The sequence below is a fragment of the Diorhabda sublineata genome, chromosome 1, assembly GCF_026230105.1.
Source record: "Diorhabda sublineata isolate icDioSubl1.1 chromosome 1, icDioSubl1.1, whole genome shotgun sequence".
In the NCBI taxonomy this organism is placed as follows: Eukaryota; Metazoa; Arthropoda; class Insecta; order Coleoptera; family Chrysomelidae; genus Diorhabda; species Diorhabda sublineata.
The window spans coordinates 27,443,931-27,465,269 of record NC_079474.1 but is presented as its reverse complement, the minus strand read 5'-3'; the positions used below and the strand labels follow the sequence as shown (position 1 = coordinate 27,465,269).

Here is a 21,339-nt window from a genome sequence, read left to right as displayed (position 1 = left end):
GTAGCCAATGTCCAGTTGGAAATATTCTTGTATAAATTCGATTATAGATATAAATATTCCCTATTTTGACATTAAAAATAAGTTCAGTACACTCCCGATTATCCGAGGTAATTGGACTGGGACCACCTCAGATACGGGAAAAATCGGATAATACAAGTTCATTTATGGTAAAAATAAGTAAAACCCCGTGAAAGGTTACCAAACTGGTTTATTAGAAGCAAAAACATATAATAATCACAATTACAGATCTGTAAGTAAGTGGAAACCGATTATTTCTTAAAAAAGTCTTTGATCGTCTTCTGAAATAACCTCTTTCCTCGCTTGGACGATGTAATGTTGCGCCAACGCTGTATCGACAGGATGTCGTGTGGCGTACACTCTTCTTGTTGCTCTATGAAAGCGAGAGCAGCGTCGATCGCACGTCGGTATATGATATTTTGGGAGTTATATCGTCCATATTGTCATCTTCTTTACTGTCATTAGCACCGGTTACTATATTGACGATTTCCTCGTCGGTAATCTCCATCTAAACATCTTGATTGCACCAATCACGAATATATTCGCTGTTGATTTGATCTTCAACGAGTAACGCTTTTAAATACTAAAATTCTATTGTACAAAAGGCTATAAATAATTATATGTATGGTCGTTAGAGTCACATCGATATAAAATACACGTTAATGGAACTTAAGTGTCTAAGGAACACTTGGAGTCAATTAACTATGATGTGGGTCCCCATTAGAATAGTGTACCATAAATCTTAATGAATACAATAATCCTTTAGTAAGATAGCTAAGTATCACCCAATCAGATGATTAACAGATCCTAATGGTTCCCATCAGGAGTTACATACAAGAGGTTGCATTTCTGGCTGGGTTACATTCCTACAATATTTTTACAATTAAATAATTTCAAATAGGAAATTATTATGTCAAAACAGGGCTCGGTTTAGATATTTATATTTTTCTCAACTTTGAGAAATATATGTTTCAAGTATTGGTCACTACTTGATTTTGATTTCCTAAACAAAATTTTTTGGCCCACCCTACTATGGAGTAATTTATACACATTATTAAATATAAGTAATAAAACATTTATTTTCATGAAAATATATTTTTGTATATAAAATATTTACACATTCTGTTAAAAAATAACTAAATAAAAATTGTTGATCAAGTATATCTTCCACAATACTTATACAGAACTTAAACAGAAGTCTGTTATCAAACATAATTTCTTTGCATATGATCATAAACATAATGAGGTTAATTCAGACAAATTATCAACTCATTCCTATTTTGAAAACTTTTATGTTCATGAAAATATATTTTTGTATATAAAATATTTACACATTCTGTTGAAAATAACTAAATAAAAATTTTTGATCAAGTATATCTTCCACAATACTAATACAGAATTTGAACAAAAGTCTGTCATCAAACATAATTTCTTTGCATATGATCATAAACATAATGATGTTGATTCAGACAAATTATCAACTTATTCCTATTTTGAAAACTTATACTATATGCAATATTATTTTTTATAAGTCGTCTAAACTCACAGCTTCGACAGCCGGTATGATTTTTTCTGTTCCCATATTCACCTGTTGTGCTTTTTCTTGTTTTACTTCAGTTCCTAATTTACTCCAGCTTCCAGGTTCAGCTTTCTTCATTTTAATTTCTACTTTTGTTCCATACATCGTAACTTGACTAGCTTCCACATTTACAATCTAGAAATGTGGAAATGTTTTATTCTGAATTGTTTCCAAAAACAATTTATGTTCACAGTAAAATGAATCGATTCTGTTAGAACATTGATAAAGTTTACAATAAATAAAATTGTTATTTTGAATTCCAATTTATATTGTTGGTAAATGTATGTGAAACATAGTAAATTTTATCAAAATTGAGGGTTTGTCAAATTACACAGTGTGACATAGTGTTTTTTTCCTATGGTAATAACAATGACATATCATGCAAGGTTCTAACGTTAGAGTAATAAACACTTTGTGTCATCCTGTATCAAATTAGGGACGCCCCATTTTCTTAAAATTATAAATACTAGGTTTCTTATGAATTAATCTATGATATAAAACAAAAATTAATCAAATCAATTTAAAAAAAATAAATTTATGAGAAAACTTCATAAATTTTTGAATAGATAAATTATTTTAAGGGTGAGTATATTTTATTTATTATGAATAAAAAATGTACAAGAAAATTTTGAAATGCTTTTTATCTTGATTGGCTCAATTACACATTTTATACAAAAATCTATCTGTGACTGTAGTAATATTATTTATTTATATTACTTACTCCTTTTAGTTCAACATCTAACAGGAACATAGCATTTGACTGTAGGGGAAAAACTAATTTAGCATACATTCTTATTGGATTCAACTTCACTACACTTTCTGCGGGATTGTATTCTTTGGCATATATGGAAACCACCACATGAGAACCGGTTTGGTGGAAATCCCACCGACACTGAACTGTTGTATTGTCTCCTGCCTGAAAATAATAATTAATAAACAACTAGAATTAGTAAATAAAATAATAGATTCATAGAATATCGTCAAAAAAGACAAAGCAATAATAAGTAGTAGTAATAGTACGCTGCAGAAGCAAAACGTTGATAGTCAATAAAGGGAAGATAAACTGGACATATGAAGAAACGAAAATACTCTGAAATATATTAGGGGAGAAAGGAAGTATTATGTTTAAGGGACTAGTACAGGTTATAGTTTTTAAAAAATTTATTTTTTTTATATTTTTCGAATCCTTTTACTTTCAAAAAACATCTTCTAAAATTTCATAGCAAAATTCGAAATATGAAAGTTTTGATAGTTAAAGTGCACACGTATTTTTGGTGCTCTACAAGCAGTTTGGAGCTGCTCTTTAAACTTAAAACGCATTTTGTTCGAAATGAAAGTTTTTAATCTGCACTTAGTTATTTTGTAACCAATTGACAGATTTTTTTAATTCTACGTGCGTTTTATTTGATTTGTTGTATTTCACTGTAATTTGCCAGAAAATTGTAAAAAAATTCACCATGGGAAAAAAAGTGAAAAAAAAAACGTTAATTTTACATATTGCTTTTAACAGCCGCCATTTTGTTTTTTTCCGTTTTTTATTCAAAGGTGGTAAATCACAAAACCTTCTTTAATAAGATTTTCGAATTTTTTGTTCCAAATTCGAGTTTATCTCAGCGCAGTGGGAGGCTATAATTTTTGCAGTCTCAACTTGGGATTCTCCAAAAAATACAATCGAAGAAAAAGAAACTTTTAACATTTTATTATTATAAATAATAAACAAAAAGTTTTATATGGAATTATAATAAAGAAAAATATTTAACCCTTAACTACTAATCATACGTCTCATAGACGTTACGGCTTTATCCGATTTGTCGAATGACCCTTCCCTTTTAACTTTGGCCAGTGTCTTTTCTCGTAATTTATCATCACGAACTACTTATTCAGTAGCCTGAAATTAATAACTGTGTGTTTTCAAAATATCTTGAGTGAAAGATCGATTACCGTCTCTCAGACGTATAGTTAGTTTTAACGTTACAATAAAAAATCACAGCCGTTCATGAGACGTATAGTTATTTAATTCAAATCACGATGGATTCTCGACCTACCATATCTAAGGCTGTAAAATTATTAGAAAATAATTTTGAAGAACAATTGTTGCAATGGTTTGATGAATGTGGAAGTGATGTTAGCGAAATTCAAGATGAATGTACGGAAGAAATCCATATTGAAAGTGAACATAATTCGGATTCTGAAGAAAAAGGTAAATAATTTTTAGGCAATGGTATAGTGTATGTTTATTACTTATTATCTTTACAGTTGAAAGTGAGGAAGACATTACTAAGAGTGCTAATGATAATACAATTTCCAAGTATTATTATGGAAAGAATAGGTTTAAATGGTCCAGTGAGTCCATTATTTCCAACAGGGGACGCCGCCTGCAAGAAAACATTATTGTTCACTTGCCAGGACTCCGTCCTTTAGCTAAAGAATTAGGTAAAAAACTTCTTGAAATTTGGGAAATATTATTTACTGAAGAAATCTGCAATATTATACTTCAATGGACCAATCACAAAATTGAAGCTGAACGAGCCCGGTATGGAACAAAAAATTCTGCAACACTAGCTAATCTTGATAAAATAGAATTGTACGCATTTTTTGGGCTTCTGGCATACACGGCAGTTTTCAAATCGAATAATGAATCTATAAATACTCTACAGATGGAACTGGTCGAGAAATAATTAGGTGCAGAATGAGTAAAGAGAGATTTGCTTTTTTACTCACTTGTCTCAGATTTGATAATCTTGATTATAGAAAAATGAGACAATTGGATGATCCAGCAGCTGCAATTTCACAAATATTCAATATTTTTGTCCAGAAATGTCAAGATTGTTACACTATTGGAGAGTCAGCTTGCGTGGACGAGATTTTGGTAGGTTTCAGAGGGAGGTGTCACTTTAAAATGTACATACCAAATAAACCTGACAAATATGGGTTAAAAATTATGAGTTGTACGGATGCAAGAACTGTAAATTTTTACAATGGGCATATTTATACAGGTAAAGATTCAGATGGAAGAGGTTTACCGGATGAGGATAAAAAATTTAGCAAACCAGCTCATAGTGTTCTTCGCCTTACACAACCAATATATTTTACAAATAGAAATGTGACATTTGATGACTGGTTCACATCTATAGAACTTGTGAACATACTGCAAAAAAGACATGTATTGGCACTATTAGAAAAAATGAGAAGGAAATTCCATCCTAATTTTTACCCAATAGAAAAAAGATAGTTGGATCCTCATTGTATGGTTTTACCAGAAATATAACACTCGTTTCTTACGTACCAAAAAAATAAGGCTGTTCTCGTAGTATCATCTTCCCATCACTATAAGAGTGAAGATCCAGAGTCTGGAAAACCACATATAATTCTTGATTACAATTCAACAAAAGGAGGAGTAGACACGCTTGATGAAAAATGTTCAAAATTTTCTTGTAGTCGCAGGAGCCGTCGATGGCCACTTACCATATTTTATAGGCTCTTTGATATAAGCACTATCAATTCATTTATTTTATATAATAGTTATCCAGAAATTTACGAGAAAGGCCTGATTTTATAAAAAAACTTGCTCTGCAATTGGTAACGCCTCATTTAGAAAGAAGGTCGAAAAATCCAAGGATAAACAGAAAATTGCGACTAAGTATTTTTGAGATTCTAGGTAAAACAAGTACTGAAAGTCTACTGGAAATTAGAGTGGTAACGTTAAAAAAAAGAAAAAACTGTTCCCTTTGCTCTTATAAAAAAAGAGAAGAACGGCGTATGTTTGTTACAATTGCCAAAATCCTATTTGCCTTGAGCGTGCGAAAAAAATGTGTCCAGATTGTGTGTCAAATTGATGATTTTTAGGCATTGTCATTTTTTTCAGTTTTAATGTTATGAACTTAGTTTTTGGTTATATTTTAATTTGACTCTTTCTGTATACAGAATAATAATAAATTCATTAAAAATTTTAGTATTTTAATTTTTGTTTAGAACAAAATAATGAACATTTTAAACTCCGTTAATAAATCTCGGTCCCCACTAAAGTTTGTATTTTAATTTGATTTCTAAACATAATTTCCACATCAATAAATGTACAAAATACATATTTCAATAATTAATAAAAAAAAATTCCATAAATTAAAATTATATCCTACATTTATAATAGGCGTCTCTGAGACGTATGGTTAGTGACAACGTTACATATTTGGTAGGTTAGTAGTTAGGGTTATTTATGACCCATTTTTTACCCTTATAACCTGTACTAGTTCCTTAAGATTAATAAACTGGTATTTGTTTCTATAAGCAAAATTAAGAGACATAAGATTAAAAAGAATCAGGGGCTGAAGCACAAATAGAAAAAAAAATAATTGACAAACAAAAAAATAAAGAACAACTATGAGTCCTTCCAAAATAGTGATATACACAAAAACGAGTTTATTTTTTTTTGACTTTTAACATTTTCGACATTAATGGATCATAAATATCTTTCTAATATTTGTGTACAATGATATATAAATTTTGTATAAAAATTATCTTGATGTGAAAACATTTATTAAGTTCTCAAGGAGTCACTATACTGTTTCATCTAACAGTCATTTTAACATTACAATAGAATAACATGTGTATTATTAGAGATATTTGATTCAAATGCATACCAAACAGTAGTTCATAGTAGAATGGCTTTGGCTTGAACCTTTCAACAAATTGGTGTATTATTCCTAACCAGCTGAAAAGGGAGTGCTTGGTTCCATCGCCGAATGGAGACCTCATGATGGTTCCAGTTACAGCGTCAATGAAACTCAGCAGCTGGTCTACCATAGAGCCAACATTGGGCAGCCGAAGATTGGATCGTTCCTCCGATTTCGTGTAGCTAGCTCCGAGCCCTACTAAGAGAGCTGTTTTTGGAGCCAACTTGTTGTTTGATAGGTGTAGAATTGAGATCTGAGGCCTTCTCGGCAACCTTGGCTCTTTTTCTCCGCACCACTGATGCTTCAGCATTTGAGCCTAACCTTGTTAAAAGTAACAGTCAGAACATTGACATTTGTAGAAACTAATGATTTGGGGATAATGGGTTCTGTGGTTCCTATTTGTTCAGAACCCTTGGAGAGACTTGAGGATTTGTCATGGTTAATGCCCTCGTAGATTCGTTAGAATTTCGTCAAGTTTTCTGTAGGCATTGTTCGTGACACCTGTTTAAGTGCTCAGGTGCCATTCATCCCTCTGCAAGATTGCTTCGAACTTGGATTAAGTCCTAAAAATAAGCCTTCCTTTGCAACGCCTCCTTTGGGACCTTCAATGTCAACATATATGCGTGCCCGAGGAAGATAGCGACTGGGATCCCTCACTAAAGGCTCCTTAAGGGGGTCTAAACAATAGGTTATGCTTATATTTATCATCTGCCAACTCATTTTTTGTCAGAATTACAACTAGCAATGGAGAAACCTTGAAATTAATTTTTTCAATTGTAATATTGGAGGAAAGTCAAAAAAACAAGTTTCTATTGTTCAATTTGAACCAAAGGTGTGGTTGCAGATTAGTGAAACATGATCAAATAAAAATAGTCTCATATCCAGTGGAAATACAACATTATCAAATCACTGAAACAACTTGTAAATTTCATACTTTAGCAACCTGTCACATATTCTATCCTTAATTAACAACTAAGCACATGTTTTGTAATTTAAATAGAACTTCATAAGTCACTAAGTTTATAATTTGATATTTTCATTTTAACAGTGTAGTAGACAATGTAAAAATAGAAACTTACATCTTTTTTCCACAAGTGTGCACCTGTTTCACAGCCTATTTGACCCAAAAAAGCAGTGAAATCTGTAGTTCTCTTCTGACAACATGACCAATATTTCAATCCTTCGTGAAATATTGGAACACCAGGATGATAAGTGCAAACAGTTTCGTTGGTATGTGGACCTTCAAAAATATCAAATTTACAGATAATTATCATTTAGTTCGTTTTAAAAAAAATGGATAGTTACAAAGTTTTCATATTGAGCTTCAAGCAAATCTCAATATCCTTAGCTATTCCTAAATTAAAATTGAATGAAAAATTTACAAACTTACCCACATAAGTTACTGCACAACCCCCATTTTTGCAAGTTGTACCTGCAGGTATTTCTCCAGTGTTTTCAATTGAATTTATTTGTTGTTTGGTTTCAAGTGTTTTGAGTTGCTGTTGAAGGGATGGTGCTATTTCTGGTTTCATTATAACCTATAATAAAATTGTTAACAGAAAATTATAATATTCACAGTTAATAAAATATAGCAATATTGCTCTTATTCACGTGAGAAATAAATTACTTACTAAAGGCGTGCTAAAAGGTGGCCTTTCTAAAGCAGTTGGAATAATTGGTTTAACTTCAATAACTTTGTTCTCATCATCCTCTCTTATTTTAGGCTTTTCTGGTTCTATTGGTTTTATATTCGAGTGTTTAGATAAAGTACAACCTTTTATATTCAGGAACTCCGTAAAATCAGTACATTTTTTATTACAGCAACCCCATCCTTTATAAGCATCGTGAAAAACTGGTTGGCCCGGGTGATGTCTGCAAGAATCTATGTAATTATAGATTTATATGAGTTTTTTACAAATAATTAGGCGAAGAGTATCTCTCTATTAATATTTGATAATTTAATTTGAAGTAGATATTCCAAGGTATATACCAGCTTTTTCTAGAACACCTAACCTCACTTACCATCTTTATTATTATTTGGATCATACTTTTGACCGCATCCTCTATTATAGCATTGCAGTAAAATTGTTTCGTCTGCCATTTTAATTTATTTATGATATGATTGAAGCAAACTTATAAAGGAGTTATTTTTAATCTCAAAATTCAAAAAAACTGTATTTCAATTCTAAGAAAATTTACTTTATATGGTTATGCGCCACAATTTTCACGCACTGACAGTTAACAGTATATGACACAAGAGATGACACGAAATTAGCTTAGGGTACAGTCACATGAAGAGGATACCGTGTTCGGTGTGTACAAGCGTAATTCAAACGGCCAATTAACGCTATTTTATAAATTCCATCCTTTATGTTGAAACAAACTATAAATAGTTGAACAAGATGGATACTAAATATATTATTGCCATAATTCCCCCTTTTCGACAAAAAAACCTCACATTGAATATATAAATGCAAATTAGCAGATTTTGTATATCGATGGCACAATGTACGTTAAACCAGTTGTGGCCTATATTTTTGAAAACATATAGGTTAAATTGGGCTTTTGGAGAATAATGCTGATTGGCTGTTTCTATTGCGGTCAGCTTCACTCGCCACCTTTAGATTTCTTGTGTAGTTATGGCCTTTTGAATTTGAGTGGGGTATTAAAGAGAAGGAAAAATCTCACATTTCTCGTTAATTGGTTAAAAGGATCTATTTTTAAGTTTAGACCAAGAAAACATAAAATCAGATGATTAAGGTAGTTAGGGTGAAAACTCGATTGTCAACTTTTGGACATTAAAGCTCAAAAGAAAACTGAAAAAACAAAATTTCCAGTGTATAGATTGTAACTCTGGCTATTCATATAGAATATAAACAAAAAAGATGGAATCATTGAAGAGTTAACGGAATCTCTAGGCTTAGTTTTTTTATTGATATTACACATTTTAAAACTGTCAAAATTGCCATAAACGTTTGAGCTTTACTTAATTAATTTTTAACGAAATGGTTTAGTCGTCAATTTAACAAAAGAAAACTAATAGAAGAAATTCAAAAAGTCATTTTTTGTTGGAGTATCCACATTATAATATATAAATTATTGTTAATAAAAATGATTTAGTGTAAGTCAACTTTGAGCTTCGGATTTTGATGTGGGTATTAAAAATATCGTTAAAATTTTTAAATTTAGTGCTAGTAAAACAGGTAAGCAGTTTAAAATTGAAAACGACTTTTGACTTTGCCTTCAGATCTGATTTATGAATATAATGTGCATAATAAAAGTTGAACTTCATTGATATAATGAAATTTTGATGTATTGTGATTCATACAACCAATACTACATCTTTTATAGTGTGTGCTGCCGCTGTACTGCATCCATTATCTATTTCTTTTCAACAACTGTTGAAAAGAGAGCTGAGCAGGAAGGAAGGTAATCCGCAACTAGAGATAAACACAAGACTGTTTAAAAAAATCGATGATTTTTGTTTTCTTATACCGAAAATGTTATTGGAAAAATAGCATGGAAATTAGAACTCTTTCAATTAATTTCCTATTTCAATGAACAACTTTCTTTTGGAATTTGAAATTTTGTAACACACAATGGGCAGGAGATTTTGGAATTGTCAAGATGTATACGCTCTACAAAAAAGATTCCTAACAATTTTTTGATTTATTCAATCCCTCAAAAGTTATCAAAGGTTAAATTGGATCCATATTCAATTTTCCAGGCACTTTGTCAATCGAAAATGAAATTGCTGAAAACGTTTACTTTGATAACTCAATAAAATATCTCGACCAGGTTAACAAAGTCAAATTTTATTATATTTTTTTTTAAAATAAATGGATATAAAAATGGTTATCTTCATAAATGTTTTGTCCTTTTTTCGTATAGATTTGAACAGCAGTTGAGTGGTGCCGTAGAATTTTCGTCTAGGGTGCTGATGGTGCTAAAATCGGTACTGGCAATAATGATAAGTTGATTAGGGAGCATATTCTCTATTTCCCTCTGTTCAGTAGTATTAATGCAAAAGCTTGATCCCTCTTTAAATATTTCTGTTGTGTGCAAGGTATAAAGCAATGTGCGAGCGGAAAAAAAATTAAAGTTTAGTTTCTTTAGAAAAATAAAGAGATTTTAAGAGAATATAATTTAGACCGAAAGAAGATCAGTGCAAAAAGTGTTTTTAGATCAAAAGAAAATGGCTGAAATTGAAAGAATAAAAATTAAAGAACATTTCAAGAATATTTACGAAGAAAAGTATTAGCTCGCAAGTCCAGGAATGACGAAAAAAAAATTGCATATTAAATTCATACCTTACAACATCGAAAGACCCAGCAGGTCAAATTGTTGATTTGAGAAAATACGAGTAAGCCATTTATAATGCGACAAAATGATATCAGAGTTTCGCATGATGTCCGACGGTTGTGGCGGCCATTTTCGCTGCCATGTTCCTTCAAATTCGCTCAACTTAGCCTACACTAAATCAAATAGATCATAATTTTTTTAAAACTAGTCACAAAAAATTCAAAAATAGAAGTAAAAGACAAATACGATTCAGTGTATTCTGCAGAAGGTTGGACACAAATTATTAATAGTGCAAGGACAAGGCCATGACCTTTTGTAGTGAAAAATCTGTCATACGAAGATTGTTCTGATTTTAAAACATTCGGCACACAGTCATTTAATATGCATCAAATTTCATGGCGCAAAGTTTATGGCTTTGCTATGTGAACGATGAACCAACAAAATTTTTTTTTGAAACCAATTACATAGATAAAGATTTTAAGGAAGTATATTTTTCCGAGAATGAACGTCCAAGAAAAGTTACATTAAACAAGTCCTACAATGATCAGCTGCCTATTTCTAATGCAAAGTTTTAAGAATTTCAAAAAATGTCTATAATACCTAAGACTTACTATAACTACTACAAATCTTTGAAATGTAGTGAAAAAATCCGCGACTGTTTACCAGAGCCGAATGCGTCGGAGAGAGTGATTAGTTGATTATTAGTTTACAAATGATTTTTTTGCTTTTAATTAGCTTAGTATTAAAGTTTATCTTCTTGTTTTATTTTCATCCAAAATTTATTTAGACAACTTAAAGTGGTCGTTACGAATTATATTTATGGCAGAAAATTTTTCCCTGGCATTACAAACATAAAAGCAATAATCTTGAAGGTCTGGCTATTAAATAACGAGACTGGTTACGAAAAAGAGTTATATTATAAAAATTTCCATACGTTTTTTCCATTGATCGAAGCAGTGCTGGAAGTCTTCTTTGGTGAGGGCCTTTAGGAGTTCTACCGTTTTTTGCTTTACCGCTTTTATCGACTCAAATCGGGTCCCTTTCAAAGCAGATCTTTTTCTAACTTTTTTCACTTTTTAAGGAAATCTGAGCAGACCCGTTGACGCAAGAGCTATTGGTGAAGAGACAGATTTTTTAGCACCAGCTTCGCACAGATTTTTGTCATGTGCAATTCCTGGTGTAAAATTTTTCTAACCGTTTCTTTATTGCATTTACAGCCTCGGCAATCATCCGGATGCTCATTCGACGATTTCCATGCACGATTTGGTTGATTTTGGTCACTGTTTCCGGAGTTCAAGAAGTCACAGGGCGACCTGGACGCTGGTCATCTTCAGTGCTCTCTCGGCCCTCACTAAAGCGCTTACACCACTTAAAAACACGCGCACGAGATAGAGAATTATCTCCATATGCCTCTCGTAACAATTTAGAGCACTTAATCCAAGAAAAAAACTCCACTTTAATATTTAATATATTTAAAATTTGATTATCACTAGTCTATGGATTGAGGTGTATACTTTCAGTTTCCACTCGTATTATGAATATATATTTGTTCTATTTTCTTTGGCATAAATTTAACTGAAAATATCTAATCATTGTACCTCTAGGAGTTCTCTCGACTTGTAAACAAATTACCTTCCAGGTAGTAATGGTTCTTAGTTTTCAAGAATAAATTGCCTTGTTAACTTTCTTGATGAGTTTGATTATAATTGAGTTGACTTTTGTTGATTTCTAAAGATTAAATTTTATCTTCAGTGTACTGAATCAAGGTTTTAAAAATTAGCAAATTATATATACAATAAGTAAAAAGTACTATAATTTTCATAAATGAAAAAAAAAAACATCGAGAGGAACTAAAATAGATTTAAGAAAAATTAAAAGTGGGCCAGTATAGAAAAATAAATATGACCAACAAGAAATATTGAGGATATAACTTAAATTCTTCAAATTTTCAACCTTTTTATTCACATAGAAATAGATACATTGATATGTTGTTAACCTTTTTCAGTTTCTTCATTTTCAGCAACAGGTTCTGTTTTAACTGCTTCATTATAAATTACATTTTCTTGCAGTAACATGCTCTTTGCATACGTTTACTTCATCGATGTTGGACTTTGTTTCTTTGGTGTTTTTATCTTTACCTATTCTATGTTGTGCTTTTAGGATATCTATGGAAGTTAGGTATTTCCACTTATTAATTTTGAATGAATGTTTTTCTAAATTCTATTCTGATGAGAGAATAGACATATATATATATATATATATATATATATATATATATATATATATATATATATATATATATATACCAAAATGTTTTCTAGTGCCATATTTTAAATTTTGAATTCGTAGGTGGGCCAGATTGCAAATATATTATATAATATTATTAAATTATATAAGTATATAATATACGGTTGTTAAAAATCATATAAAAGTTATAAAAGATGGTAGATACCTGACTTCTTTTGTTTTTGAATAGCTCATTGATGTCAGGTATCATATTCGTTGTAGTTATTTTAAGAATTGACTTGATGTTTATTCGTAAATCTTGTGCGATATTTGTTCTTATTTATTTTTATGACGGAAAACATCTGCTCACATAAATAGTTGCTACCAAACATGCAGAGAATGCGTGCGGCATGCTTTTTTAATTCCGGGTAATTATCCAAATTCTTGAAATATTGTGTATAAAATGTAATAGCGTTAATCTCATTAAATTTTTCACTTAAAATACTATACGATTGAAGATCTATCAACTACATTTACAATTGAACTGGTGCTTGTGAAGCTTCAAAATGGAATGGATTCTTGAAAATTGGGAATTCCACTTCATTCATTTTGTGAAAGTCATCAAAACGATAGTTGAATTCGGTAGTCAAATTTTGTAGAAGTTGAGAATATTCATCCAATTTTTTTAGTTCACTATGCCAAATGATTTTAAATGAGAAAAATGGTCCAAAGTTTGATTTTTTACCTGATTTTCCCACAGCATCAACTTTGTTTCAAAGGTTTAAATGTATGAATACATTTGAGTGACAATCAGATTTTTACCCTGTAACTTTATATTCAGATCAGTCAAGTGTTTATTCGTATATATCAAAAAGGCACAATACCAGTCATTGTCATAATCAATTGGTTTTCCTTTTTCTAATATGAAAGTTTGAATAGAGTCACGTCATGCAAGAAGTCTTTCTAAAACTACTCCTCGACTGAGCCAATGAACTTCGGTGAAATAAGGGACATCAGAAAACTTTTTGTACAAATCTTGTAAAAATTGCTTGAGCTGTCGGTGATTTAGTCCTCTGCTTCTTATAAAATTTACAATTTTAATTATAGGTTGCATGACATGGTCCATTTTTAAATGTTTGGATGCCAATGATTCCTAATGAATTATACAGTGAATTCCCTCAAAATTCCCTGATGTTTTCTGTTTTAATTTAGTTGCAACACCCGAATGTTTGCCAGCCATGGCAGGAGCGCCATCCGTAGTTGTGCTGCTAAGTACATTTCAGTCGAGTTCATATTCTGCTATCGAATGCTCAATTGCCGAATAAAAATCATTCGCTGTTGTAGTACCTGTCAATGGAACGCACTTTAATAGTTCTTCAGTTTTTCCAAAGTTACTGCTAATGCCTCGTATAAAAACAGCAAGTTGAACTGTATCAACAGTATTAGTACTGCCGTCAATAGCCAGTGAAAAGTTTGTAAATTCCTTAATTTTCTCCTTCAGTTGAAGAACCAAATTTTGAGATAAATCATTTATTCTTGAAGCAACTGTGCAACAATTTTGCTTTATTGACTTTTGAGAAGGAAATGAAGCATTATCAACTTTCAACATACAGTTTTAATAGAATCATTGAAATCAGTGGAAGGTTTTGTTTTTTTTTTGGCGATTTCTAATGCAATAATAAAACTTGATTTCTCTGTATTAGCTTTAGTAAACATCGATTGTTGACCTTGAAGTTTAGGTTTTAAAGATGACAATGTGTCGATTTTTACTTTTTGGTTTATCATTCGTATTATAGTGTCTCTTCAAATTAAACTCCTTACAAACAGCAAAAGTTCAATTACAAATCAAACACAGTGGTTTACCTTTCTATTACATCAAAAAATATGCAATTTCTCATTTAGACTGAAAAACTTTGCACTTACTATCAACTTTAAGTTTTTGTGACATTATGCCAAAATCGTAACAATTATGGAACTTGACACAACAATTATGGATATCGCACGCGCACGTCACAAACAAATGTACAATACCTTCACAATCACTACTTCGCAGTACAATTAAAACCCTTCTCTCACCGTATCGCTTCGATTACTCGACTCAACTGACTCACGTCGCTTCGACGTACTCGTTTAATACGGTTAAGGTAGGTTCTAGTCTAGACTCGAAGCGCGTGGAAGATTCTATCGTTCTCGACAAAAATAATAGGATATTTCTGCTTGCTACTAAGAGATGGCGATACTGTTATAAAATTTTTTCGAACAATCATCAATTTCTTCAATGGGTTATTAGTACTGAGTTTTACACGGTCGTGCAGCCTCAAATTTTTTACGAATAATTACAAATTCTTTTTTTTAGATTTTAGATAAACTATTTTTATCCGAATCATTGAAATTATGCAGTAAAGTTGATGAATTGTTACACTTATAGCAATTACTTCAAGCTTAGGTCTGTCTTTAGTTGAAGCATAAAAAGTAGAACAATGGTTGACTAAGAGCTTTTAGTTATTTTTATTTTATTTAATCGTTTTCTTCAAAGGCTGGATTATTCTTTGTAGTCAAAATTATTTCCAGCAATTCATTCCTTATTTTCGTTTAAATCACTGGCATTTGTAATGAAAAACATTTAATCCAACGCCTTACTGATAACTTCACATAATTGTAATAGCACTTTTCAATTAATTTGAAAGTTTGAATTTATACAGGAAATTATTACAGTTTCATTTTAATTTCTATTGCCGCTTTTATTTGTTTTTATTCATTGTAACAATTTACCTACTATTTTATATACATGATGTCAATAATCATTGCTCAGCTTGTAAATAAACAGTATTATGATTCTTTATAAATGCTTTGTATCCATTGTACTGTAAAAGTAAATTGTAATAACATAACATTCGTATGTATTATTATGATTCATATTATGAAGTCAATATTTGTGACCGAATGTTACTACCAATTAAATGGAACATTAAATTATCCCATCATTGCTCTACGAATAATCAATTATTTATGAGCGATTAGACATGATTGGTTCCTAATCTAATATTAGTTATGTGTATACATTGACTCACTAAAGCGGCTACCTCTATTGTTGTTTCAGGAGAGATTTAATTTGTTCCAGGATATTAAGAAATAATAACTCCAATTTAACAATAAACTTTTATTAACCATTGATAGATTTCTGTATAAATATCTTACAACCAACTTGTATAATACGTTCTACACTACTGTCTTGGTTTAAGTAAACTCCAAAATTAATTTTTCCTTTGAAGTTTTTGGATAGTGTTAACAAAGGTTCTTTTGATATGTTGCCTGTAGTTTGGTCTATGCATATCATTTGACATCTGGTGCATTTCCCAGCGAACTAAAACAGTTTAAATGTACAAGGACTTTCCCAACAACTATCGAATTATATCAATAAATATGATATGAGTATGAGTCATAACGCACATAATACATTATCCAAATATTTCACTAAAGTAAAATCTAAAACACCAAAAAAAAAACAAAAGAAGTAATAATATATATATATATATATATATATATATATATATATATATATATATATATATATATATATATATATATATATACATAGGGCAGACATCACAGTATTCAGAAAATAGACTAAAAGATCATCAATACATCAATACGATAAAAAAAATAAATCTGCATTAACGAACCATGACATATCCAAAAAAAAAATTAATTTAATTATAAAGATTCAAAAATTTTTGAAACGGAATCTAATAAACGAAAAAAGAATTTTTACAAATGGTGCACATTCATAAGAACGAAAAAGCTATAAATGATAAAAAAGACTTAGATAGTTTAAGTAAAATTTATAGCTCTATTCTGTAAATTCTAATAAAACTATAAATAATCAAATTAGATATTGCTACATATTTGAGATTTAAGAACTGAGGAAAAATTAATTTTTCTTATTAAAACAAATGTTGATGTTCATGATGTAGGTGATCTATAGATCAAAATAAATAAGCAAATTGTCACTGTCAGTATTATATTTTGATAAAGACTTGAAGAAGTCGAAACGTCAATTTTTAATCCATCTTTCAAAAATTATTAAAAAAAAACTAATTCTAAAACAGAAGAGATCTGAAATCAAGAACATTTAGAAGAATAAAAATATATATAAAATGTGTAAGAAATAAGAAATTAAAGAAATTTATCACTATAAATATCGAGCTAAGCGATATTCAACAATTTATTCACTGTCAAATTATAGTCATGATCTCAATTGCAACAGGATCATTATGAGACTCTGGAAAGAAAAACAACTATGGCTATCTGGGCATTCTATTGACAGTTCATGAAAGGATAGAGACAGAAATAACAAATGTTTATTTAAGTAGAATTTTTTTATTTGACGGGAATTTCAATATAATCGGTTCTCCGCCTATAAATGAGACAAGACTGGGATATAGATCTGCTGACATGACAGTGAGAAATATCTACAATACACACAATCAATAATAACTCCAAAAAAGAATAAAGAATGCACCAAAGTGGGACAACCGTTAAAGTAGTAAATTACGATAAATAATGAAACAAAAACCAATAAAAAAACTTGAAAAATTGAGAAGAGACAGAATTATAAGGGAAGAAGGATTGCACCAAGAAGTAAGGGGATAGATCCAATAAGAGAGATAGTGGATTAGAAAGGATAAAACCTTAGATGAAATGAAAAGTTTAGTAAGCTATTGGAGTGGAAATATTTGTCATGCGTATAAAAGGATTCAGAGTCCTTGTCCGACATCCGAATTTAATTGAACAACAGAAAATTGCCTGAAAAATTGAATGTAATTATAGTGTTCTCCCTCCATTCTTTCCATTAAACCCACTTATGGACAATATTTATCAACTTCTAAATATACAAGAAGATGGTATTCTACATCTGCATGTAATTGTAATTGCCTCCCTTAACATTTTGATAGTTGCAAATCTTTTTTTGGAAACTGATTAACAATTTCCTTCTACATTACCAGATTATATATGAAATTTGATAACACAATTAGATTTAGAAAATATTTCGTGAAATACTTTAATCGATATGGAATTAGTTTGCATGATACTGTTGAATATTTTGGACGGAAAGATTGATTTGATTCAATTTTCATTCCAGCTATAACCCATACTAGTTAATATCATGATTTCTTATGAATACACAAAAAAAATTTCGATTTCATATGTATTATTGATAAATAATATATATGAAAAGTCTTAATTAATTCTTTGAATGTCTGTAGTTCGAAGTCTTCTTGAACAATATTCCGACCAGAATTTTCCAGGAAAAATATGTTGTTGATACAACGATTACTATAGATATACTTAGAACAAAGACCAAAACATATTTATATTAAAATACGAAGGTTGCTACTGAAGTTTTAAGATAGACAAATAAAAACAAATATTTATGATTTGAATGTTCAATACACTTTTACATGCGTTTGAACCAATTTTCTAAGCATTTTTTTTTCATTTCGATTGAGGTGACTTGTGACACCTAATTGGATGTATTAACCGCTTCTTCAGGTATAGAAAAACGTTGACCTCGCATTATGTTTGATCTGTGGAAATATGAAGAAATCATTGGGTGGATGAACCAGCAATATTTGACTAGTCAAAAATGTTTTTGTTTGAACTGATGTGTGAGAGCTCGCATTTTCGTTGTGAAGAATAATTAGTCTTCTGCGATGTGCATATAGTCGATTGCAGTTTAAGTGTTTACGAGTAGTTTCGGGTTCATATGCATAGATCTATAATAATTCGTTGCATGTCACAATCTTATAGACGTCTTTTGAAGCACTACAATCAAATTTTTCCAGTATTTCTTCGCACCAATTTTTTTAGCGATTGTCAAATTATACGGTATCCAAAGCGAAAAATTCATTTTGACAGCCAAATGTTCATACAGTAGCCGACTTTGGACGACCTTCATCACCAAAATTTGAAGCGAGTTGATTAGCATACTGCAGTTGATTTAATCCACGGCGAAAGTCGTAGAAAATCATTGCACGAGAATGTTCACGATTTAATTCCACTTTTTGGCCAAGATGTATGTCATACGACAACACGTTTTGAATAGGTTCACCATTAAAAATGTCATACTTTATGATAATAATATCAGATTTAACATATTCACATCTGTGTTACCATATCTCAAAACTTAAGCAGCAACCCTCGTAAGATCGAACAATAATTATTGTTATGATAGTTAGATAAGCCCACGATTTTCCCAGTTTCGGAATATTTTATTGGGATTTTCCTTTATCGATAAACTATATTATGATTAGGAGGGTTATGGAGATAGTTTAAAGTTAAATAAGTTAAAACTGGTGAAAGATTAAAAATTCTGCAGAATACTTCTACGTAAATAAAATTTAACGTGTATTATTTAATCACTTACTTTGAAACATACATCACTAATAGTTATATCGTCTATTTCATTTTCTTCGAATGGCTTTTCCAATTTCACGACAATATTAGGTCTGAATCTGAGTATAGTTGTATGAAGATCCTCTGTAAGATCCCCATCAGGAACTTGATTTCTTAACCATTCTACGCTGCTCGAATTTGTTAATAAATACTGAGCTTGATTTGCGAAAGATAACTGGTTTCGACATTCTGAAATTTCATTGTCACGTGTTTATTAATAGAATGTATATCAACAATATGGTCGAAAAACATTTAAACTTCTATAATAGACTGATAAAGTGTATTATCAAAACAAAATGGATTTGAAAATGGGGATAAATTCAATATTGTAAATAATATAACTGCTTGTTTTCAGAACAATTTAGTAATTATTGTATACAAATAGATTATTAAAATCAGGAGAAACAGCTTTAGACTTTACTACACAGAAAGCACCAAAATAAATTAAATGTAGCTTATATTATAAATAAATAATGAAGCAATAATTGTTAAAGGAAGATATCTTCCAACTTTAAGAGCAAATAGTGTCATGAAAGTAAACAAAGACAACGAGAATAAAATGGATACGAAGCGGAACAGACATTTAATTCTGTAAGACTAATTATAAACAGGCATTCCAATGAGATTCTAGAACTTGGCATTTATAATTTAAGAAAGATCATTGACTCTTTTGGATAAGACAGAATGGGTGATGAAACTTTTTAATGAAAAGTGAGAGAAAACGGGTGCATCTCCAATTTGCGGATAAGTAAAAACAATCTAAATCCAAAACTAAGAAAAGGGGGCCTTATCGAGATCAGTTACTAGGCCAATCCATTTGCACTCCTCTTGATCGTCCTCGCTTCGCCTCATAGAAATTCTCTGGAGCTGGAGAATCCTCTGGGCTGAAACTGTAGGATTTTCCTCTGTGGGTTTATAAAAGTTTGACAGTTGCACAGGATGTGTAACGTGCGTAGTTTCTTTCTATTCCACATAACCTGCAGCCCAGATCATGCCTGTATTGTATATGTTATAACCGCGTGCACTGTGATTAGAACCATCAAGATTTTTACCATCGTCAGCACAGCTGAAGTATGTTCGCCACCCACTTTACAGGGTTTGTCTCATTAATAAAGGTTGTGGCTTATCTATAGCCATAAGACTGGACCTATGCTTCATTTTTTCTCCACTTTTTTGCAGCTCAAGGGATTCCTAAATCAACGGGGACCCCCAGTGTAGAGTTTGGCCCAGACAACAATTGGGAGACTTTTGTCAACATTTTCATCGGTTTTTGCAGTTGAATGTTTCGGCGTGATTAACTTCCATTGACTCTCATTCTTCTGACTGTCTTAAATTCCATAAGCTCTTGAGCTCTTGATACGATTATGTGTACTGATGTTATGAAAATCTAAAGCAAACTCTGATAACACAGCGATACTCGAAGGTAAGTAAGTAAAGTTTTAGAAAGCACTTCAAAATATGCTTTCACAAAACAATTACTACACCAAGTTTACTGACTCGAACAAGTACAAACTCGTACTAAACGTCTATCGCATGTTTAACGTCGACCCTTCAAGATGTCTGCTTCCAATATTGTCGTGATAAATGCTATAAATTCCACACATTGTATTATTAATATGAACTTCAAATTGTCTTTGTGATGTTAATAGATGGCATCTATTTAAATTTCATCCACCGATGATGAAATTTATTCATTCGAATTTAACTTGGCACTCTAGCATTTCAATTAATAAAAATAACATCTGTCAACTGTAATATTGCTGTCTACAAAGGAAAATTCCTTTAACAAACTTTCTTCCTCTTCTGCATAAATGTTTCCTGGTTATTATTACTATGTTTATGGAATAAATAAAGTACAAAACCGCTTAATTAAGTTCATCCTGTTTGCAGCTAAATTTTCCGTACAAAAGTTTAACGATGAAGTACAAAAGGCTTACAAACAGAAAAGAGCAACATCAGATCATTTACAATAGGGAGTTATTGCTTCGAATCAACTTTTCCGTTTCATCTAGAGATTCGAGAACTTCAAAATTAGTTTATATTTCCTTCGGAAATACAAATTGTTCTCAAAACTTACCTAATAAAATT

General features: G+C 30.9%; 2 protein-coding genes across 3 annotated transcripts in view; both read right to left on the bottom strand.

Moving 5' to 3' along the window:
* Positions 1-1,093: 1,093 nt before the first annotated feature.
* Positions 1,094-8,520, bottom strand: LOC130443513 (cysteine and histidine-rich domain-containing protein morgana). The gene is made up of 6 exons (XM_056778208.1): positions 8,290-8,520; positions 7,899-8,149; positions 7,658-7,805; positions 7,347-7,507; positions 2,319-2,513; positions 1,094-1,732 (listed from the first exon to the last, which is right to left on the bottom strand). The coding sequence occupies exons 1-6, from the start codon at positions 8,366-8,368 to the stop codon at positions 1,544-1,546; spliced, it is 1,023 nt and encodes a 340-aa protein (XP_056634186.1). The 5' UTR covers positions 8,369-8,520; the 3' UTR covers positions 1,094-1,543.
* Positions 8,521-15,940: 7,420 nt separating this feature from the next.
* Positions 15,941-21,339, bottom strand: part of LOC130440479 (molybdenum cofactor sulfurase 3) — a 30,203-nt gene continuing 24,804 nt past the window's right edge. For both annotated transcript variants that reach the window (XM_056773659.1, XM_056773668.1), the window contains 2 exons: positions 19,223-19,440; positions 15,941-16,159 (listed from right to left, as the gene is read on the bottom strand). In XM_056773659.1, the coding sequence (XP_056629637.1) occupies positions 15,959-16,159; positions 19,223-19,440 (419 nt within the window). In that variant the 3' untranslated portion in view covers positions 15,941-15,958. The remainder of the gene's footprint in view (positions 16,160-19,222; positions 19,441-21,339) is intronic.

Bases quoted from the DNA above. Each gene is read 5' to 3' on its own strand.
- LOC130443513 (XM_056778208.1), bottom strand. From the start codon at position 8,368: ATGGCAGACGAAACAATTTTACTGCAATGCTATAATAGAGGATGCGGT. The intron at 8,150-8,289 runs GTAAGTGAGGTT...ATAATTACATAG, and splicing joins TCCAAATAATAATAAAGATG to ATTCTTGCAGACATCACCCG. The intron at 1,733-2,318 runs GTAAGTAATATA...CCACATTTCTAG, and splicing joins TAGATGTTGAACTAAAAGGA to ATTGTAAATGTGGAAGCTAG.